At 34.4% G+C, this 15,537-nt stretch overlaps 1 protein-coding gene across 1 annotated transcript in view; it reads right to left on the minus strand.

Moving 5' to 3' along the window:
• The window catches only part of NUP205 (nucleoporin 205), a 67,439-nt gene that overhangs the window by 32,348 nt on the left and 19,554 nt on the right, over positions 1-15,537 (minus strand). Inside the window, 11 exon segments of the mRNA XM_039860888.1 lie at positions 615-735; positions 1,441-1,630; positions 2,760-2,897; positions 3,336-3,435; positions 6,114-6,323; positions 6,940-6,990; positions 8,443-8,625; positions 9,688-9,893; positions 10,949-11,099; positions 12,662-12,799; positions 12,975-13,091. Of these exon segments, the coding sequence (XP_039716822.1) occupies positions 615-735; positions 1,441-1,630; positions 2,760-2,897; positions 3,336-3,435; positions 6,114-6,323; positions 6,940-6,990; positions 8,443-8,625; positions 9,688-9,893; positions 10,949-11,099; positions 12,662-12,799; positions 12,975-13,091 (1,605 nt within the window).

Raw genomic sequence — 15,537 nt, forward strand, 5'->3', positions numbered from 1 at the left:
AATAAAATTCTTCATCTAGCTAAAGCGATGGTCCAACATAAAGATACAATGGGGCAAATGTCTATAAAGAGAAAAAAATATCTTCCCCAATTGCAGCTATTCAGCAAATAGAGATTATAAATTGGATTAATAGAAGAACATCTAAAAACTCTACAGTATAATATCACATGAAGTGACACAAATGTGGATTACCAGGAAACCACAGTAGACAACTCAACAACAGTGAGATACATTCAGCATCGCAGAGGCTCACTCAGAACAGAGGCAACCGACAGAGGATGAAACAAAGGATGCAAAAAACAAACAGAAGTTGCACTTACAAACATAATCACTTCAATGTGCTTAGAATAGCAATCGTCTCGTTAAGCCCTACAGCCACATATTACAGTATATATAGTATCATCACATACTATAGCATGTGCAGTATCACTCTAAATGGTATTTGGTATTATGTTGAAATACAAATTTGAACATGGGTAGGTTTTCACCCATCGTAAATAAATCTTACTGTCAGAGAAATTTTCCACAAACAAGATTCCTCCACAGACACTATGACTTCTGTATGGACTGAGAATGCACCAAAAATTAACAATAACAATAACAAAATCAATTACCTGGTCATGTGTGAAATCTCCAACCAATTTTATCTGAATATTGGTGTTGCAAGAGATACAGCAGAGGATCTTGGCACTTTCGAAAGCCAATTCTGGATTAGTATTGCCATGATACAGGTATCTTTAAAACAAGAAAACAGTTGAGAAACAATGAGATGAAACTTGGCTTCTCACTGTTCTCAAAAAAGAAAATTTAGAACCTGGGCTTCTCTTACCCACGTAGTGCTTTTGGGTAAATTAGACAGTGGTTTCCCCATCTAACCAGTGTGTTCTTCTAACATCCCTATGTTGATATCTGAACCCACAGTGACCTAATTTGGAAACAGGGTCTTTGGAGAGGTGGTCAATCGAGTTAAGATGAAGTCATTAGCGAGGCCCCTGATCCAATGACTAGTGTCTTCATAAACAGGAAATTTGGACATTGACGCACATAGGGAGAAAGCCATGTAAAGTTGAGGACAGCGATCAGGGTGATACTTTGGTAAATCCTAGAACACTGCCAGCAAACCACCAGAAGCTAAGATATAGACAGTGAAAAGTCTGTTCCCCAGCCCTATCCTCCAAACATCTAAATTCCCCACAAGAGATAAACGGTATTAAGGTTATATCGTTTTATACTTAGAAATGTTTAGGACACAGAATAATTCGGAAGAGGAAAAAATATTACAAGGTTCAGAGTAATTAACATCAGAGGAGCTGGAAAAGGCAAGAACAAAATGAGGCAAAAAAACACTGAAGGATTAGGGATCTGACCAGATTTGGCAATCAAAGCTAGAATGCCCATCTGATTAATTTCATCGTTTTTCTACCTACAAATATAACCTACCTGGCAATATTCACCACATTATCAGCCTTCTTAGTTCTGGGATTGATGCCCTGCAGAAGCTGTTCTAAAGGAGAGACTATCAGAGCCAGTTGACTCTCTCTTAGAAGATCCATAAAGAGGTTTTCCTTTTGCAGAGTAAGATTGAGAAGTGCAAGGCAGTGCTGTACCGCTTTCTCCAAATGCTTCTTCCCTATAAACCAAAAGTTGAAGTTAGAAAACTCTACATGAATCTTAGAAACTCATAGTCAGTTCTTAGGAAAACAAGGTAAAAGACAAGTTCAAGATTCAAAAAGCCCTCAAGTTCTCAATATTTCATCAATTTCACGAAAATGCTCCCCCATGCAAGTCATGGTAATTTTTGTGGCTTGTTACTTTTATGCAATGGCTTTTCAGTCACTTTTCCTATATCTTTGCCATAATTATTTAGAGCAATGGTTTTCAGATGGGGGTGACTTTGGCCGCAGAGGACATCTGGCAATGTCTAGAGACACTTTCTGTTGTCACAACTGGGGAAGTGTACGGTCATCTAGTGGGTGGATGCCTACAGAGCACACAACAGCCTGCACAACCAAGCATTATTCAGCCCAAGATGTCAATGGTGCCGAGACTGAGAAACTGATCTAGAGTAATACATACTCATTGTGAGAAACTTGGGGGAAAAAGCTGAAAATATAAATAAGAATCACTTATAATCCCATCATTCGAATTTAAAGTACAGAGCCAAATTGCCTACGTTCAAATCACAGCCCTGACACTGGGGGAAGATGTGAAACTTCCTTGTACATCAATTTCCTTATCTGTTAACTGGAAATAATGATATCTCCCACATAGGGCTTTCGTGCAGATTAAATGCATTAATGCATGTAATGTGCTTTTAAAAGCACCAAGTGCATAGTAAACACTCAACAAATGATAATTATTGACAATAAATTATCATTAATTATTGATAATTAATGATAATAAATAAAATTGAGTGAACATTATGTATAGTGCTTTTACAAGTATCATATTAAAAACAAAACAAAAAAGTACTTCAGATTGAAATTTAGGCATGTTAAACATGTTAAAGTGAAAGAAAGATATAATTACCTATAAAAGATCCTAAAATGAGACAGTTATAGTGAGAGTCTCTGTCCTTTACTCTGCTTTTACTTTTAATATACCTTCATTGTATGATTCCCTAAAAGCTCCACTGTAGATAGAGAGAATCTTACAGTGAAAAAGAACCTCAGAGATCACTTGATTATTTCAAACCCTCAGCTTCCAAAAATGAAAATATCTAAGCTGTTTTCAAGACATAAAGACATTCAGGCTCATACCAGGGAAAGGGGCATAAGTATCCAGCTGCTTAACGCCTTCTTCCAGTAAGCTAAGAGCAAGCTCCAACATTGGTGACTCATTCAGAAGATGATACATCAGACTAAATCCTGGTGGCTTATAGGCTATGATTTCTTCTCCTAAATAGAACATAACATAGTCCAAGAAATGGTAAATTAGTATTTTTGTCACACCCTTGATTTATGAAATGTCTGAAACTTATAAATTAAATGGCATCTAAACAGATAAAGGGAAGTTTCAATTTAGAGACAATGACACAAACTGTATACAGTGGTAATTTCAAATGAGCTGATCTGCACATAGCAAGTAGTCACCTATTATATGTTAACTCTCTAAAGATCTGTAAGGCGATGCTCTTGGTCTTCCATTCATTAAATTTACTTTATTTTCTCTTGCTAAGGACAATTAAAATGACTAATACAATGTCACAAAAAAGATTAAATTCTAATTTAATTTATAAACAAATAATTTATATATTACATATAATATATAATTTACAAACTATAAATAGTTTTATTAATAGCTGACACCTTGTTTGAAAGTGACAAATAAATTACCTTGTAGTTCCACAAACTGGTCTACAAAATCTTCAAGTTGGGGCTCATAATCTCTAAGCAATTTATAAAACACTTCCAAAACAACTTCAGCAACTTCCCACTATAGAAAGATACAAATGTTTCAATAACAGTAAAACAGTCCAAGGTGATAGCCTTGCTAGGTTTTTCCTTCCTCCCACTTTTCTCTAGAAAATGAGTGAAATCCTGTGTCTACTTTATTAATTTATGCTAAGCAATATAGCAATCCCAATTCATTTTGCTTTATTTTGCTAAAGGATACGGAACTAGCTAATTTTTCAAGGTAAAACATTTGAAAAAGCATTTCCCAAACATTTCTATAGTAGTTATTTGGGCTTCATTAACAAATCTAAAGCACGTAGTGTCCAGCCATAGTCAATTTATAATTAAACACCAGATATGGACACTTTTCCCAAGTCAAATATTTCACATTTTCTCTAAGAGTTTCAGGTTGTAAAGGATCTGAGAAATTATCTCATCTAATCACACTCATTTCCCAGGTTAAACCAGTGAACCTCACAGCATGAACTTGGCAGCAAACTTACTGGAAGTCAAGCCCTGGACTTTTAATTCCCAGACCAGTGTTCTATCCCATGGCTCTAGCCAAAGACATTAAGAAGACATAAAATCATTGGCAGGCTTGCCCTAAATGACCCCATTATCACCTCTTGGTTAAAAATGTTTTTTAAAAGCTATGAAACAACAAGAAAATATATTTATGCCAAAGGAAAATATATATACAATGGGGCAGGCAGTAAAATTAAGACTTTATTTTAAAAAAATCCATTGCATAGAATTTTAAAAAGGCTGTTTGGTAACTGTAAACAGGGTATTTTTCTAAATTATTATTTCCACTGCAAATAATTTTATTAAGGCTGAGTTTGGGAACTGGGACTGTACATTGATTTTAATTATTATTTTTAAATTATTCACTTTTTTATATTTTCCAAACTTTTCAAGATCATTTAAGAAAAGGATTTTCACCACATAATAATGAATTTTAGAAATGATAAACATATAGATTGCCTCTAATTCTGTTTGTTACTTATCTCAATCGAAGCACTGTTTTTATGAGGAACCAATGTTCTAAAATATAGTGCTCTAAGTTAAACTTGAAGACATTCAAGTGAAATAAATTCACCAAATTGAGGGAAAATTTCTTAGGGTAAATATGTTGGGGTGAAACTGAAATAAGCGGTAGCTAGGGCAAGTAGCAGCACCTGAAATGCAGACATGCATGGGTGAAAAATAATAACTGGAAAGAATGTGGCTAACTGAATCTCTGAATACTTAGGTCATAATGACCTTTTTTAAGAAAAGGAAAATAAGATATTTAAAACAAATGCAAAAAAGAATCAGAACTCTGTTGAAGAGGTCATAATTATCGGCATCCATTATTCATCTGAAATAACTTCTATTAATGAGGCATGGTTGCTGTTATTGTTTCATCCAATAAGGAAATGGATGTTAACGAGATAATTCTAGGGCCTAAATAAAATGTATACCCTTTTCGGTGTTTATTTTTACTACATAAGAAGCAAAAATTATAAAGCAATTGACAAAAAAGGAACTTCAGTCATTTGGGACTAAATTAGAAACAAACTATATCCAATGATAGGGCAATGAATAAATAAACTATCTAGATACAGGTAATGATTATGCAGTCATTAAAAAGACTATTTCAAAAAATCTTTACTCTATAAAGAAGATCCTCATGATACTATGTTTAGTGGCCAAAAAAGATAGAAACTAATGTTAACTAATTATACCAATTTAAGTATACATGCATAGAATAAAGACTAGAAGTCTTTCCTTTGGCAACAAGATTATAGGTGATATAATTTCTTATACTTTTCTATATTTTCTAAATTCACCCAAATGAGCATGAACTTAATTATTTTTATAATCATCAATACAAAAACAAATAAACCCAACAGGTCCAAAAATAGGAAACTATAAAAATAAAGCAGAAATGTCCCTACAAGATACATCCAAGTGTATTCTGTGAGGCAATTAACAGTATTATAGACTAAAGTGAATTACGTCAGAACCTGGAAGGGTCTCTTACATAGCTTAGTGGTTATGCTTGGATCTGGAATCAGAGTCCTAGGTTCAAATCCTGGTCCTGGACCTTAGGCAAGTTCCTTAACTTTGCTAAGCCTCCATCTGTAAAATGGGAATATTAATAGTTGCCTCACAGTAATATCAGAATTACATAAGATGATATATATGGTAAGCTCAGTTGTGAATGTGTTGCAACCAGAGCAAATATGGGCATAAATGTCAGTGCCCCTTCAGCCTCTCTATCCATGGCAGACATTCCTAATGGATCATAACACGCTTTCCCACTAAGCCAGACTCCACAACCCAGAACTGCTACTAATCAAAAGAAATTGGTGTAAGATTAAACTTACTTCGATCCCTAACCTAATCATCCCAATAAAGGGATACTGTGTTTCCAAAAGACAAAAGTGTAATATTTTTGGTTCCATTCTGGTCAAAGTTTGTTCAGTTAAGGATCTGAATGAACGCAAATTCATATCAAATTACTGATCACTAAAAGTCAATGCTTTGGTTTTAATGCCCAAAATTATTTTTTTAATGCATGTAAACTAATCAGACCATAGACATTCCAGTACTAAGACTATGAAGCTTACTAACTTGCAAAAGCTAAAATGAATTTCTAGCATCTTACACCTCTAACAGAAAAAAGCAGCAATAAATGAATAAAGAGAAAAAATGTTTTTCTGTGAACATAACCTTTTCAGCTGCTCTCCGGTAAGCTCTTGTGCGGAATCGGAGAAACACAGAATCTCTGAGGAACTGCAAATAAGGGTCAAAGCCAGGGGGCCGCAGTCCAGCACCCAAATTAGAAGGAAACGAGCTCTCCACCAGGGTACTAATAAGTTGGCAAAAGGCCCGAGTCAACGGGTATTCTTCACACCGGGATTCTATTTCATTTAGTTCGACCTTCCAAAGAAAAATAAAGAAAATTTGGTAATATAAAACAATCAGCTACAATGTGCAAAATATTTTGCAGACATTAACTCATTAATATTGCTATAATATCACACTAGAAGACACATAACAGATATTACCATTATTCATTTAGAGGAAAGGACACACTCCATTGTAGCCAAAAGGCCTAGAAGCGATCCAAAAGTATTATGTGCATCTAGATCAATCAGATGGAAGAATTTTAAATTTGCACATGTTGTTCCCAACTTTGAATTAAAAATAGAAATCTTAAATGTTTCTTTAGAAAAGGGAGAGGGAGCATAGAGAGAAAAGAAACACGTAAAGTCCCACTTAAGGTTGACCCAAGTAACCTAATTTAACTGAGTTCAAACGAAACTTTCGATCTAGATGGCTGCCATGTAACATCCTTTTCCAACTCTGAAACCTAAAGTAATTTGGTTCCTTTCATAAAAAGTTTCATCTCCATTTCAACATTGACCAGAAAACTCTTCAAATGAAAACACATTAAATTTGAAAATGACAGGAACTTAACAGGGTAAGAATAAGTTTTCTTAGTCTAGCACGTGAATGTATGAATATAGCATTTAAACGAAAAGGAAAACTTTACCTCAATACCAATAGCTTGCCTCTGGCTTGGAACCCTTACAGTCTGCAGTATCTTAAAATAATAAAAATGAGATGTTAAGAGTCTTCTTCATTCACCAACGCGAAGTAATAGCTTTGCACTATAATAGTCATATTCCTCGCCCACCACACCCACACATCTTACAATGTCGATAAGAAGTGACAACTGAGAAGTCTCTGTGTACTTTCATTAGCAATTGCATAGGGGCAGGTAGAGCTTCCAATGAACTGGGCTTCAGAAAACTGGTAATTTCTAAGTGTACCCAAGGTGTGTTTTTAGCAAATTTTCTCAGATATTTTACGCATGAATCGCAAAAGGATTTATTGGATGACATCTCACCAGTGTCCTAGACACTGGTCTCTCTATAACCACCGCTACTGTTGGCATCAGAAAACAAAGAAGTACATTTGTTAAGGGCAGGTTTCTTACATGGGCAGAGTTTTGAGTTAAGATGTCCTATCCTGATCTCACAGGAGCATACACAGTCTATGGTATAATTAATTATATTTAATGTCATGTTACTGAACTCTCTTGCAAGATGAGAATATACTATTAGATGGCATCCTTTCAAAAAAAAAAGTCTTGCTCTAAAGATAGAACTGTCTAAACCCAATCCCATTTCATCTTTGGTATAATGAAGCACTAAAGCACTTAGGACACTGGTAAGTACTGATACACTCATAAATGAAAAAATGAAGTATCAATATTAAACTAAATGAGACTAGGCCTCTCAGCACATATCAACTCCCTTAATTTCTGTTTTTATAAAGTATCATTAACATCTCCAGGACACATATGTTAGAAAATAATTAGATTTTACTGCTTCAAAACAGTTGCTTCTATGAATGTTAGAAACACAGGCCCCCTTGTGTTGTATTACTTCCAAGCCAGACACATATTCCACCTAACCATGTTCCTAAAAATATCTCTATAGAGCACATTATTTTCCTTTTTTACTTTACCACATATAGTATATCTTGACAGAAAAATTCCAATAGAGCTTACATCTAAAGAAAGAAAAGTTGATAGAGATACTTCATTTTTCTGGCATAGGACAGGAGGGCACCGAAAGAAGCAGCAGTAAAAAAAAAAAAAATATGTGTGTGTGTGTGTGTGAGTGTAGGTAGGTAGAGGGAGAGAGAGAGAAAGAGAGAGAGAGCAGAGAGAGAGAGAGAGAGAGAGAAGAGAGAGAATTCACCACATTTAATGAATACAGATGACTTCTGAAGGCTGGTCTCAAAGATAGAGTTGAGAAATTCTGACCATTCATTAATAAAGTCTTAAGAACCAGTCTCCAGTAACCTAGTGAAGTTGTCACTGATCCAAGAGAAAAATCCCAGCCTATTAGTTTCTGACGCTCAGTATCAAAATCGTTACTTCCTAATTGAAAGTTCATGGTATAAGTTTCAAATTGGATGCTCTTGCTTTTACGAATTATGAAGCCTCACTCAAAACTGTAATAAACGAGAGAGCTCATAACACTACCTGGGTGTATTCCAATGACTGCCAGAGGGAAGCAGCAATTTCAGGAGATTTTCCAAAAGCTGCCAGTGTCTTCAGCAGCTCGGCCTTTAGAACAGGGGGGATACTGCACTGCAGGAGTCCCAGAATCACCACAACCGGGGTCCACTGAGGATGTTCACAGAGTGCCAGACGAGCATTTTCACTCTGAGCATGGAGCACAGAAAGAACAAGAGAGACTTTCCATTTTTAAAAGCTAAAAAAAATGACAAGCGACCACCTAAATTTCTAGCACTTACACTGAGTATTCCTAGGTTTAATACACACAAACACAAAGCTATGGCTTATACTTGAAGTCTACCAGTCGATCAAATCAGATCACTAGCTCAGTCAATGTAGAGAATGGAAGAGAAATAGCCTTTGTAGAATTACCTTACCAGCCCTAAGCATGGGAAATAATACATGCAGATATAAATGGTTTCCCAGGGTCACATAAGCTAACCTAGGCACTTTAAATCCTTTCTGAAACCATGTAATATGTTTTACTGTAACATAATATATAAATGAATATAAATACTTGTCCTTTTCTGAGGAAAAAATGGAGATATATATGGTATCAAATATCACTCCATTTTGATTCAATGAGAAATAATTACTAACTTTGTTTTGATGTTTAATAATATTAAGCTTTATTGGAAAAACCAAAAAGTTAGAAGAAACTATTCTTATCCTTCATCAGAATGTCAGACTGAGCAACTTAACTTTGCTCTGGTGAAATAACTAGAAGAGATTTCTAAGCAGAGAAATTATGTAATGAAAAGAATGTTTTTTTATAAAGAATAATTTGTCAGTGGCAGGTAAGATGGCTTGGTGTTAGGAGAGAAAAGAAAGAGTAATTTTCATTCTAATTAAAAATATTATTTATGTATGCATACATACCAACACACACACATCTATCCACACCTATACAGGGAAACTTTCAAGAAGGATGTGAACCCAATAACTGATTCTTATTTGCCCTTCTGAATATTTTCTTTTAGATTTAGGCTGCTATTTTCATACAAGCTTATGACAAGAAGCAAGACTACCATAACTACATCCTCTAAAGATAAAGAAACAAAGAGGTTAAGAACAGAATCCTATATATGCACTAAATTGATCACTAATAAACTTTAAGGCATTACATAAAAATTGGAGGGCTCCTTTAAATCCACTGTGCTAGAATACAAATAAAATTATACTCTCATAAGCTGTGGATGGGTTACCTACCCACGTAATGATGGTAGATGTGAGCTGTAAAAAAGCGATCAGGCCATCCTGCTCCTTCTGGGTGATGCCGCGCGAAGGAAGGTGACGGTACTGGACACTGTCTGCACTCGGAAGATCCTTCCGGAGGTGTTCATGGTAAAGCATTAAGGAGTGAAAGAAATGTTCCCAGGAAACAGGACTGCCCCCTGCTCCCTGAATATTTTCAACTGTAAAGACAGACAGCACAGAATTTCTTTCAAAAACATTTCCAAGCAAATGCTTGGAAATGAAAAGAGAGAATAAATTTCAAACAATAAACTTTGCCTTTGTCCCAGGTAAGTAGTGCGTTGTCTTGTCTATGTAAGTTGCGTGTTTGAAAATGGGTTAGAATCTACCTGTGAACTAGAACTCTGGATGAATTTTTCCTCAAGACTAAGAATGGGTGGTGACCATGTAAATACAAAGGTAAATTATTTTGGACGTCAGTTATATACTTCATATCTAGGAGAGAGCCTCTGTGTTGTCATGTAAATATACAGGGTGACTTCTTCCACCAAATAATTCCCAAATGTTGAGCTTAAATTCCTAGAGAGAGACAACTACAGGCTAGATTTGTAAATGACACTATTCGTTACATAGAAAACATGGGGAGCAAAAGCACAGCAGCCAAGACAAGCAAGTCTTGACAGAGTAGTCGGAACACTGGCTGGCTTTGGAGCCTGGCAGATCTCGGTTCCTACACGGCTCCCCAATGACTTCTGACCTTGGGAAAATTACTTCTCTAAACCTCAGTTTCCTCACATGTAAAAATGAAAGTAATCATATCTACCTAACAAGGCAGATGTTTAATAAATATCTTTTCCCTTCCCTTTTGCCATGTTTTTGGTTTAACCAGAGCTAAGTCTGAAAATTAAATGAGGAAATTAGGAGGTCAAGAGAAAAACCATTAAATACAGAAATTTAGAAAACATGCACTTATGAAGAAATCAAACTTAAGTGGCAGGGTTATATACTTTGCTTCGAGCACCAGATATGTTCTTAAAAATTTTTTATATATTAATTCGGATTTCTTAAACTGAATTGTATTTTATAAAGCCAATGGTAAAACTCCCCAATCTGGGTGACGATAATCAAGGCATCACTATGCATAAAGCCATGGACGTACTTCTTTCCCTATTATTATAAAAAGTTTACAGAACTATCACAAATGACCAATATTCTTTAATAGACGGGGATACTGAACTCAAGAGCGTCACAACAAACAACATCCGGTTTTTCTTACCATGACCGCCACCGTTGACTTTGAGCAGGCTAAAACAGTAGTGGGCACACTGGGGCCCGCTGGCCAACCCCTGGAGCATTTTCAGATAAGGAATATAAATAGTTGGAGGCAACAGGTCACCCATTTGCCTAACAAACTTTGACAAGACAACCTGAAATAGGGAAAAACCATTAGTTTACATAAAGCATATCTTAAATTTAAGGCAAAATGGACTAGCTAATAAAGACTACGTATTAACTAAAAGCAGTACTTAAGTGTGCTGATTTAACACCCCAAATCCAAAATAATCTGGTATTCTACTTATGAAAATTTGCTTTTTTTCAAGCTCGTAATTAGCAATTTAATGCAATTATAGAATAATATTTTTGTGAACATAAGTTTTCAAAACATCTCAATGTCACAAAACATAAGACTACTCACATTCTAAGTATGCAAAACCATTGAAGAAATTTACTCAACTAAAATTAACCAGCAAATTCAAAGATATTCTTGGAACTCAGTCAAATTTAGTATAAAGATCTAGTAACTAAAAAGAATTTTTGATGGTAACCTAAACATATTCTGTTTTGACCATGTTCCTACACTTTTCCTCTGTAAGTTCATTTATTAGTTTTTCTTTTTCTCTTGCTTATTCCATAAATCTATTATCAACAACTAAAAAATATTATTCAGATTCATTAGTTGGAACTCGGAACTGAAAATGTTATAGATCTTTGGGAATTGTTCAATCTGTAAGGTGTAACAATGGTTCTGTAATCACGTAGAAAAATATCATTATTTTTAAGAGACACTAACTAATGAGAGGTGAAATGTTACACTGTCTATAATTTAAAGTACTCCAGCAAAATAAAAGTAGTAAAAATAACAGTAGTAGATGAATCAAACATGGCAAGATGTTAACAGCTATTAAATATTCAGATGTTAGATATTCATTATAATTAATCTCTCATCTCCCACATTTGAAAATTTTTACAATATAAAGTTTTTTACATCTTTAAATTTTTTAATAAATCCTTCTCCAAAACATTTTTTAATGGGGAGAAAAATAAAACAATAAATGTAAGAAATACAGTAAAAAGAAACAGCATCTGATCTTAGATTCTAGCATAAATGAAAATTACACAGTACGAAAGCTTCTAAAACAGGAAATTCCAAAAAGATGAGAACAGATACGGCAATCCATCTTATTTGTTACTGCATATACTTTAGTTAATATAGGATAGAAAATGGACTTTTTCCTATGTTATCTGTTAATGACACATAGGCATTTCCTATGTTAATGACACATAGGCATTTTGTCATCAATTATAACTTCCAAGCTTTGTCCTTTAGGACTTGTACCTCTCCTAACTTCCCTAATTTGTTAAGAATGATGTGTATTGGTTATCGTCATGCCTACAAAGGACAGACTAATACAAATAAATACTAATAAAATTGAAATGAGTTACACATAAAGAGACTAGACAACTTCCTGTCTCTAATGACTTGACACATACCTAGTATATTATAAAAGGCTGACTACATAAACATCAAAATAATCAGAAATTAAAGTTTCGAATTTCCTTAAATAAAAGGAAAAAGTGTAAATTTCTGAAACTTACACTAGTGATCATTTGTGTTAATAGCAATAACATCACGAAATAAGATTTTTCATGTTTTCAGGATCCCCAATTACCATTCCAGAGTAGAAAAGCAGGAAAATTAAAAGCTCACCTGGCGCTGAGGGGGTCGCTGGTGAGCCACCCCAAGGTAAGAACCCAGTAGAGTGGTCGTCTGAAGAGGCTCTGAGGGACACCAATATTCCAGAGCAAGCTCTAAATTAAAAGGGTTCTTTTTATATAGCTCACCAATCTACAAAGAGTGAACAAAGACTGGTAAAGCAGCTATAACTCAAATATTACTTTTAAATAAAAATTTACATTTTTATTAAATTCACTTGTCTATTCAAGAGGTGAGACCTGAAATCTTCCAGTTTGGGAAAAAATAATGGAAGGGAGGAGATGACAATTCCAAGATAACAGCTTACCAATAGCATTAAGTGTTCCAGATCCTTTCTAAGTGAAATGGGGGGTTCATTACCCATCTGCATACTCATGTGAATCATTCGAGCATCTTCATCTGCCCGATTCCTCAACTGCTTCACCTATTAAATGTATTACATATGGTTTAATATGTAAGTTTATTATATGGGTTAATACTGAAATTAGGAAATTAGGCGATTGTCTAAAAGTTATCACATAAAAGAAAAGCTTTGTTTAAATATCTATGCCACTTTAATGACATGAAAAAATATGCTAGGAATTTTATTATGATATTATTATCCATAATTTATAATATATTAAAATTTCAATGCATTTTCTACTATAGAGAAGTTGAGTTTAACTACAGTGTTTCTCAATGGGGACATTACTGACATTTTGGGTGGGACATTTCTTCACTGGGTCGGATTATCCTGAACACTGAAAAATGGTTTAGCATCCCTGGACTACCTACTAACTACCAACGATACCACTCTAGTTACTGTAACAGGCAAGGCTGGCCCTTCTCTTTTCCAAAACATGCTCCGAAGGACATTACAGCCCTGGCTGAAAACCATTACCTTATATTTGTGTGAACTAAAAGCCAGCTGAAATAAAAAACTACTTCTCCCCTAAAAAGAAAAATCATAACTAGACAAATCCACAATTTCAGTTGGCGATTTCAATACTCCTCTCTCAATATTCAATAGAACAAACACATAGAAAATTAGTATGGATATGAAAAACTTGAACAACACTTTACCTAAGTGGCATTTATAGAACCCTCCACAGTAGAGAGCCAAAATACACATTCCTTTCATATGCCTATAGAATATTTACCAAGATAGGACATCTTCTGGGTCAGAAAGAAAACCTCAACAAATTCAACATGATTGAAATTCAATGAAGTATGTTCTCTAACCACACAAAAATAAACTAGAAATCAATTACAGACAGATATATGGAAGACCCTCAAATATCTGAAAATTAAACAACACATTTCTAAGTAACCCATCAATCGAAGAAGTCTCAAGGAAAACTAGAAGATAAACTGAACAAAAAAGGAAATACAACATATCAAAATTTATGTGACAGCTAAAGCAGTTAGAGATAAATATATAACATTAAATGCTTGTATTAGGAAAAAAGAAAGGTTTCAAGTAAATAATCTAAGCTTCTATCTTAAAAAACTGAAATGAGAAGGACCAATTAAAACCAAAGCAAAAGGAAGAAAATAATAAAGAGCAGAAATCAATAACAGTGAAATAAAGTATAAGAAAATCAATGAAGCCAAAGCTGGTTTGTTGGAAAGACCAATAAAATTGATAAACCTCTAACCAAGTTAATTAAGAAACAAAGGGAGAAGTCACAAATTACCAATATTAAGAATGAAAGAGGAAACATCACTACAGATCCTACAGACACGAAAAGTATAATGCGGGAATATTAGAGAAAACTTTATACCAATCGATTTAACTGAAATGGACAAATGTACTAACAGACACAAACCACCAAAGCTCATTCAAGAAATAGATAACCTAAATAGTCATATCTATTTTTAAAAATTCTAATATCCCAGATTTGTGTGAATAAATTCATTGTTTACCCTATCCAAACCATTTGATTTTGTTTATTAAAACTTCTCTCATCCTTCACTCTCTAAATGCAATTATCTTTCCATAACCAAAGCCCCATCTGTACTACTAATTAGGAAAAACTTTAAGCTTTAACCTTTCTAAAGCTTCATTTCTGCTAATGTAAAATGAAAGGATTAGCAGGCTTCTTTCAATTCCAAAATTCTGTGATGTTCATCTATCAAGTCCTTCAAGGTCAATGAGGGCTCAAAATATCTGTTAAGTACTCCCTGACTATTCCAGTTCTGGGTGAGCTATCTTTAACCTAAATAAATCCACAGTAATTTACTGTCTATATCTCATTTACTTACTGTTAATACCCATATTTTTCTGTGTATACATCTTATCTCTCTAACTAGGTTATAAATTCTTTGCTGGCAGAGAAATGTGTCTCCTACTTATTTATCTTCTTCATAACTCCTAGCATAATACCTGGAAACAGGAGAAACAAAATAAACACTTGATTCATTAAATAATGAATAAGCACTTCATTCCTTGATTTGGGTACTTTTTCCATTTGCCTTATGCTTTTTGGGAGGATATGATATCAGAACTGCACAATAGTATTACAAGTGTAGATCCTTTAAGGGTGCTTTTTTCAACGCACACACAAAAAGTGATTTTATAATGCTTTACTCCCTCATTTACTTCCTGCCACCATTTTGATGGCTTCCTTGGCACAAAATGGCACACAGAGCATATGCTCTAAAGGAAATGTCTGAAATAGCTCTAAAAATCCTTTTTTAGACAAAGTTACAGCTTGAGCCCTTTATTCAAAAGTAGCCTTTGTATTAATTTCTTAAATTCATTATGTTATCCATACAGAAGCAGCTCATTTATACACTAAAATTAAGAGTCTAGGCCAAAAAAAAAAAAATGGCGTAGATGATAGAGGTTCTGTTCATCCCTCTGGCAACCAAATCAAAATTGTGATGGA

The sequence above is a fragment of the Pteropus medius genome, unplaced genomic scaffold (genome assembly GCF_902729225.1).
Source record: "Pteropus medius unplaced genomic scaffold, Ma_sr-lr_union100, whole genome shotgun sequence".
NCBI lineage: Eukaryota > Metazoa > Chordata > Mammalia > Chiroptera > Pteropodidae > Pteropus > Pteropus medius.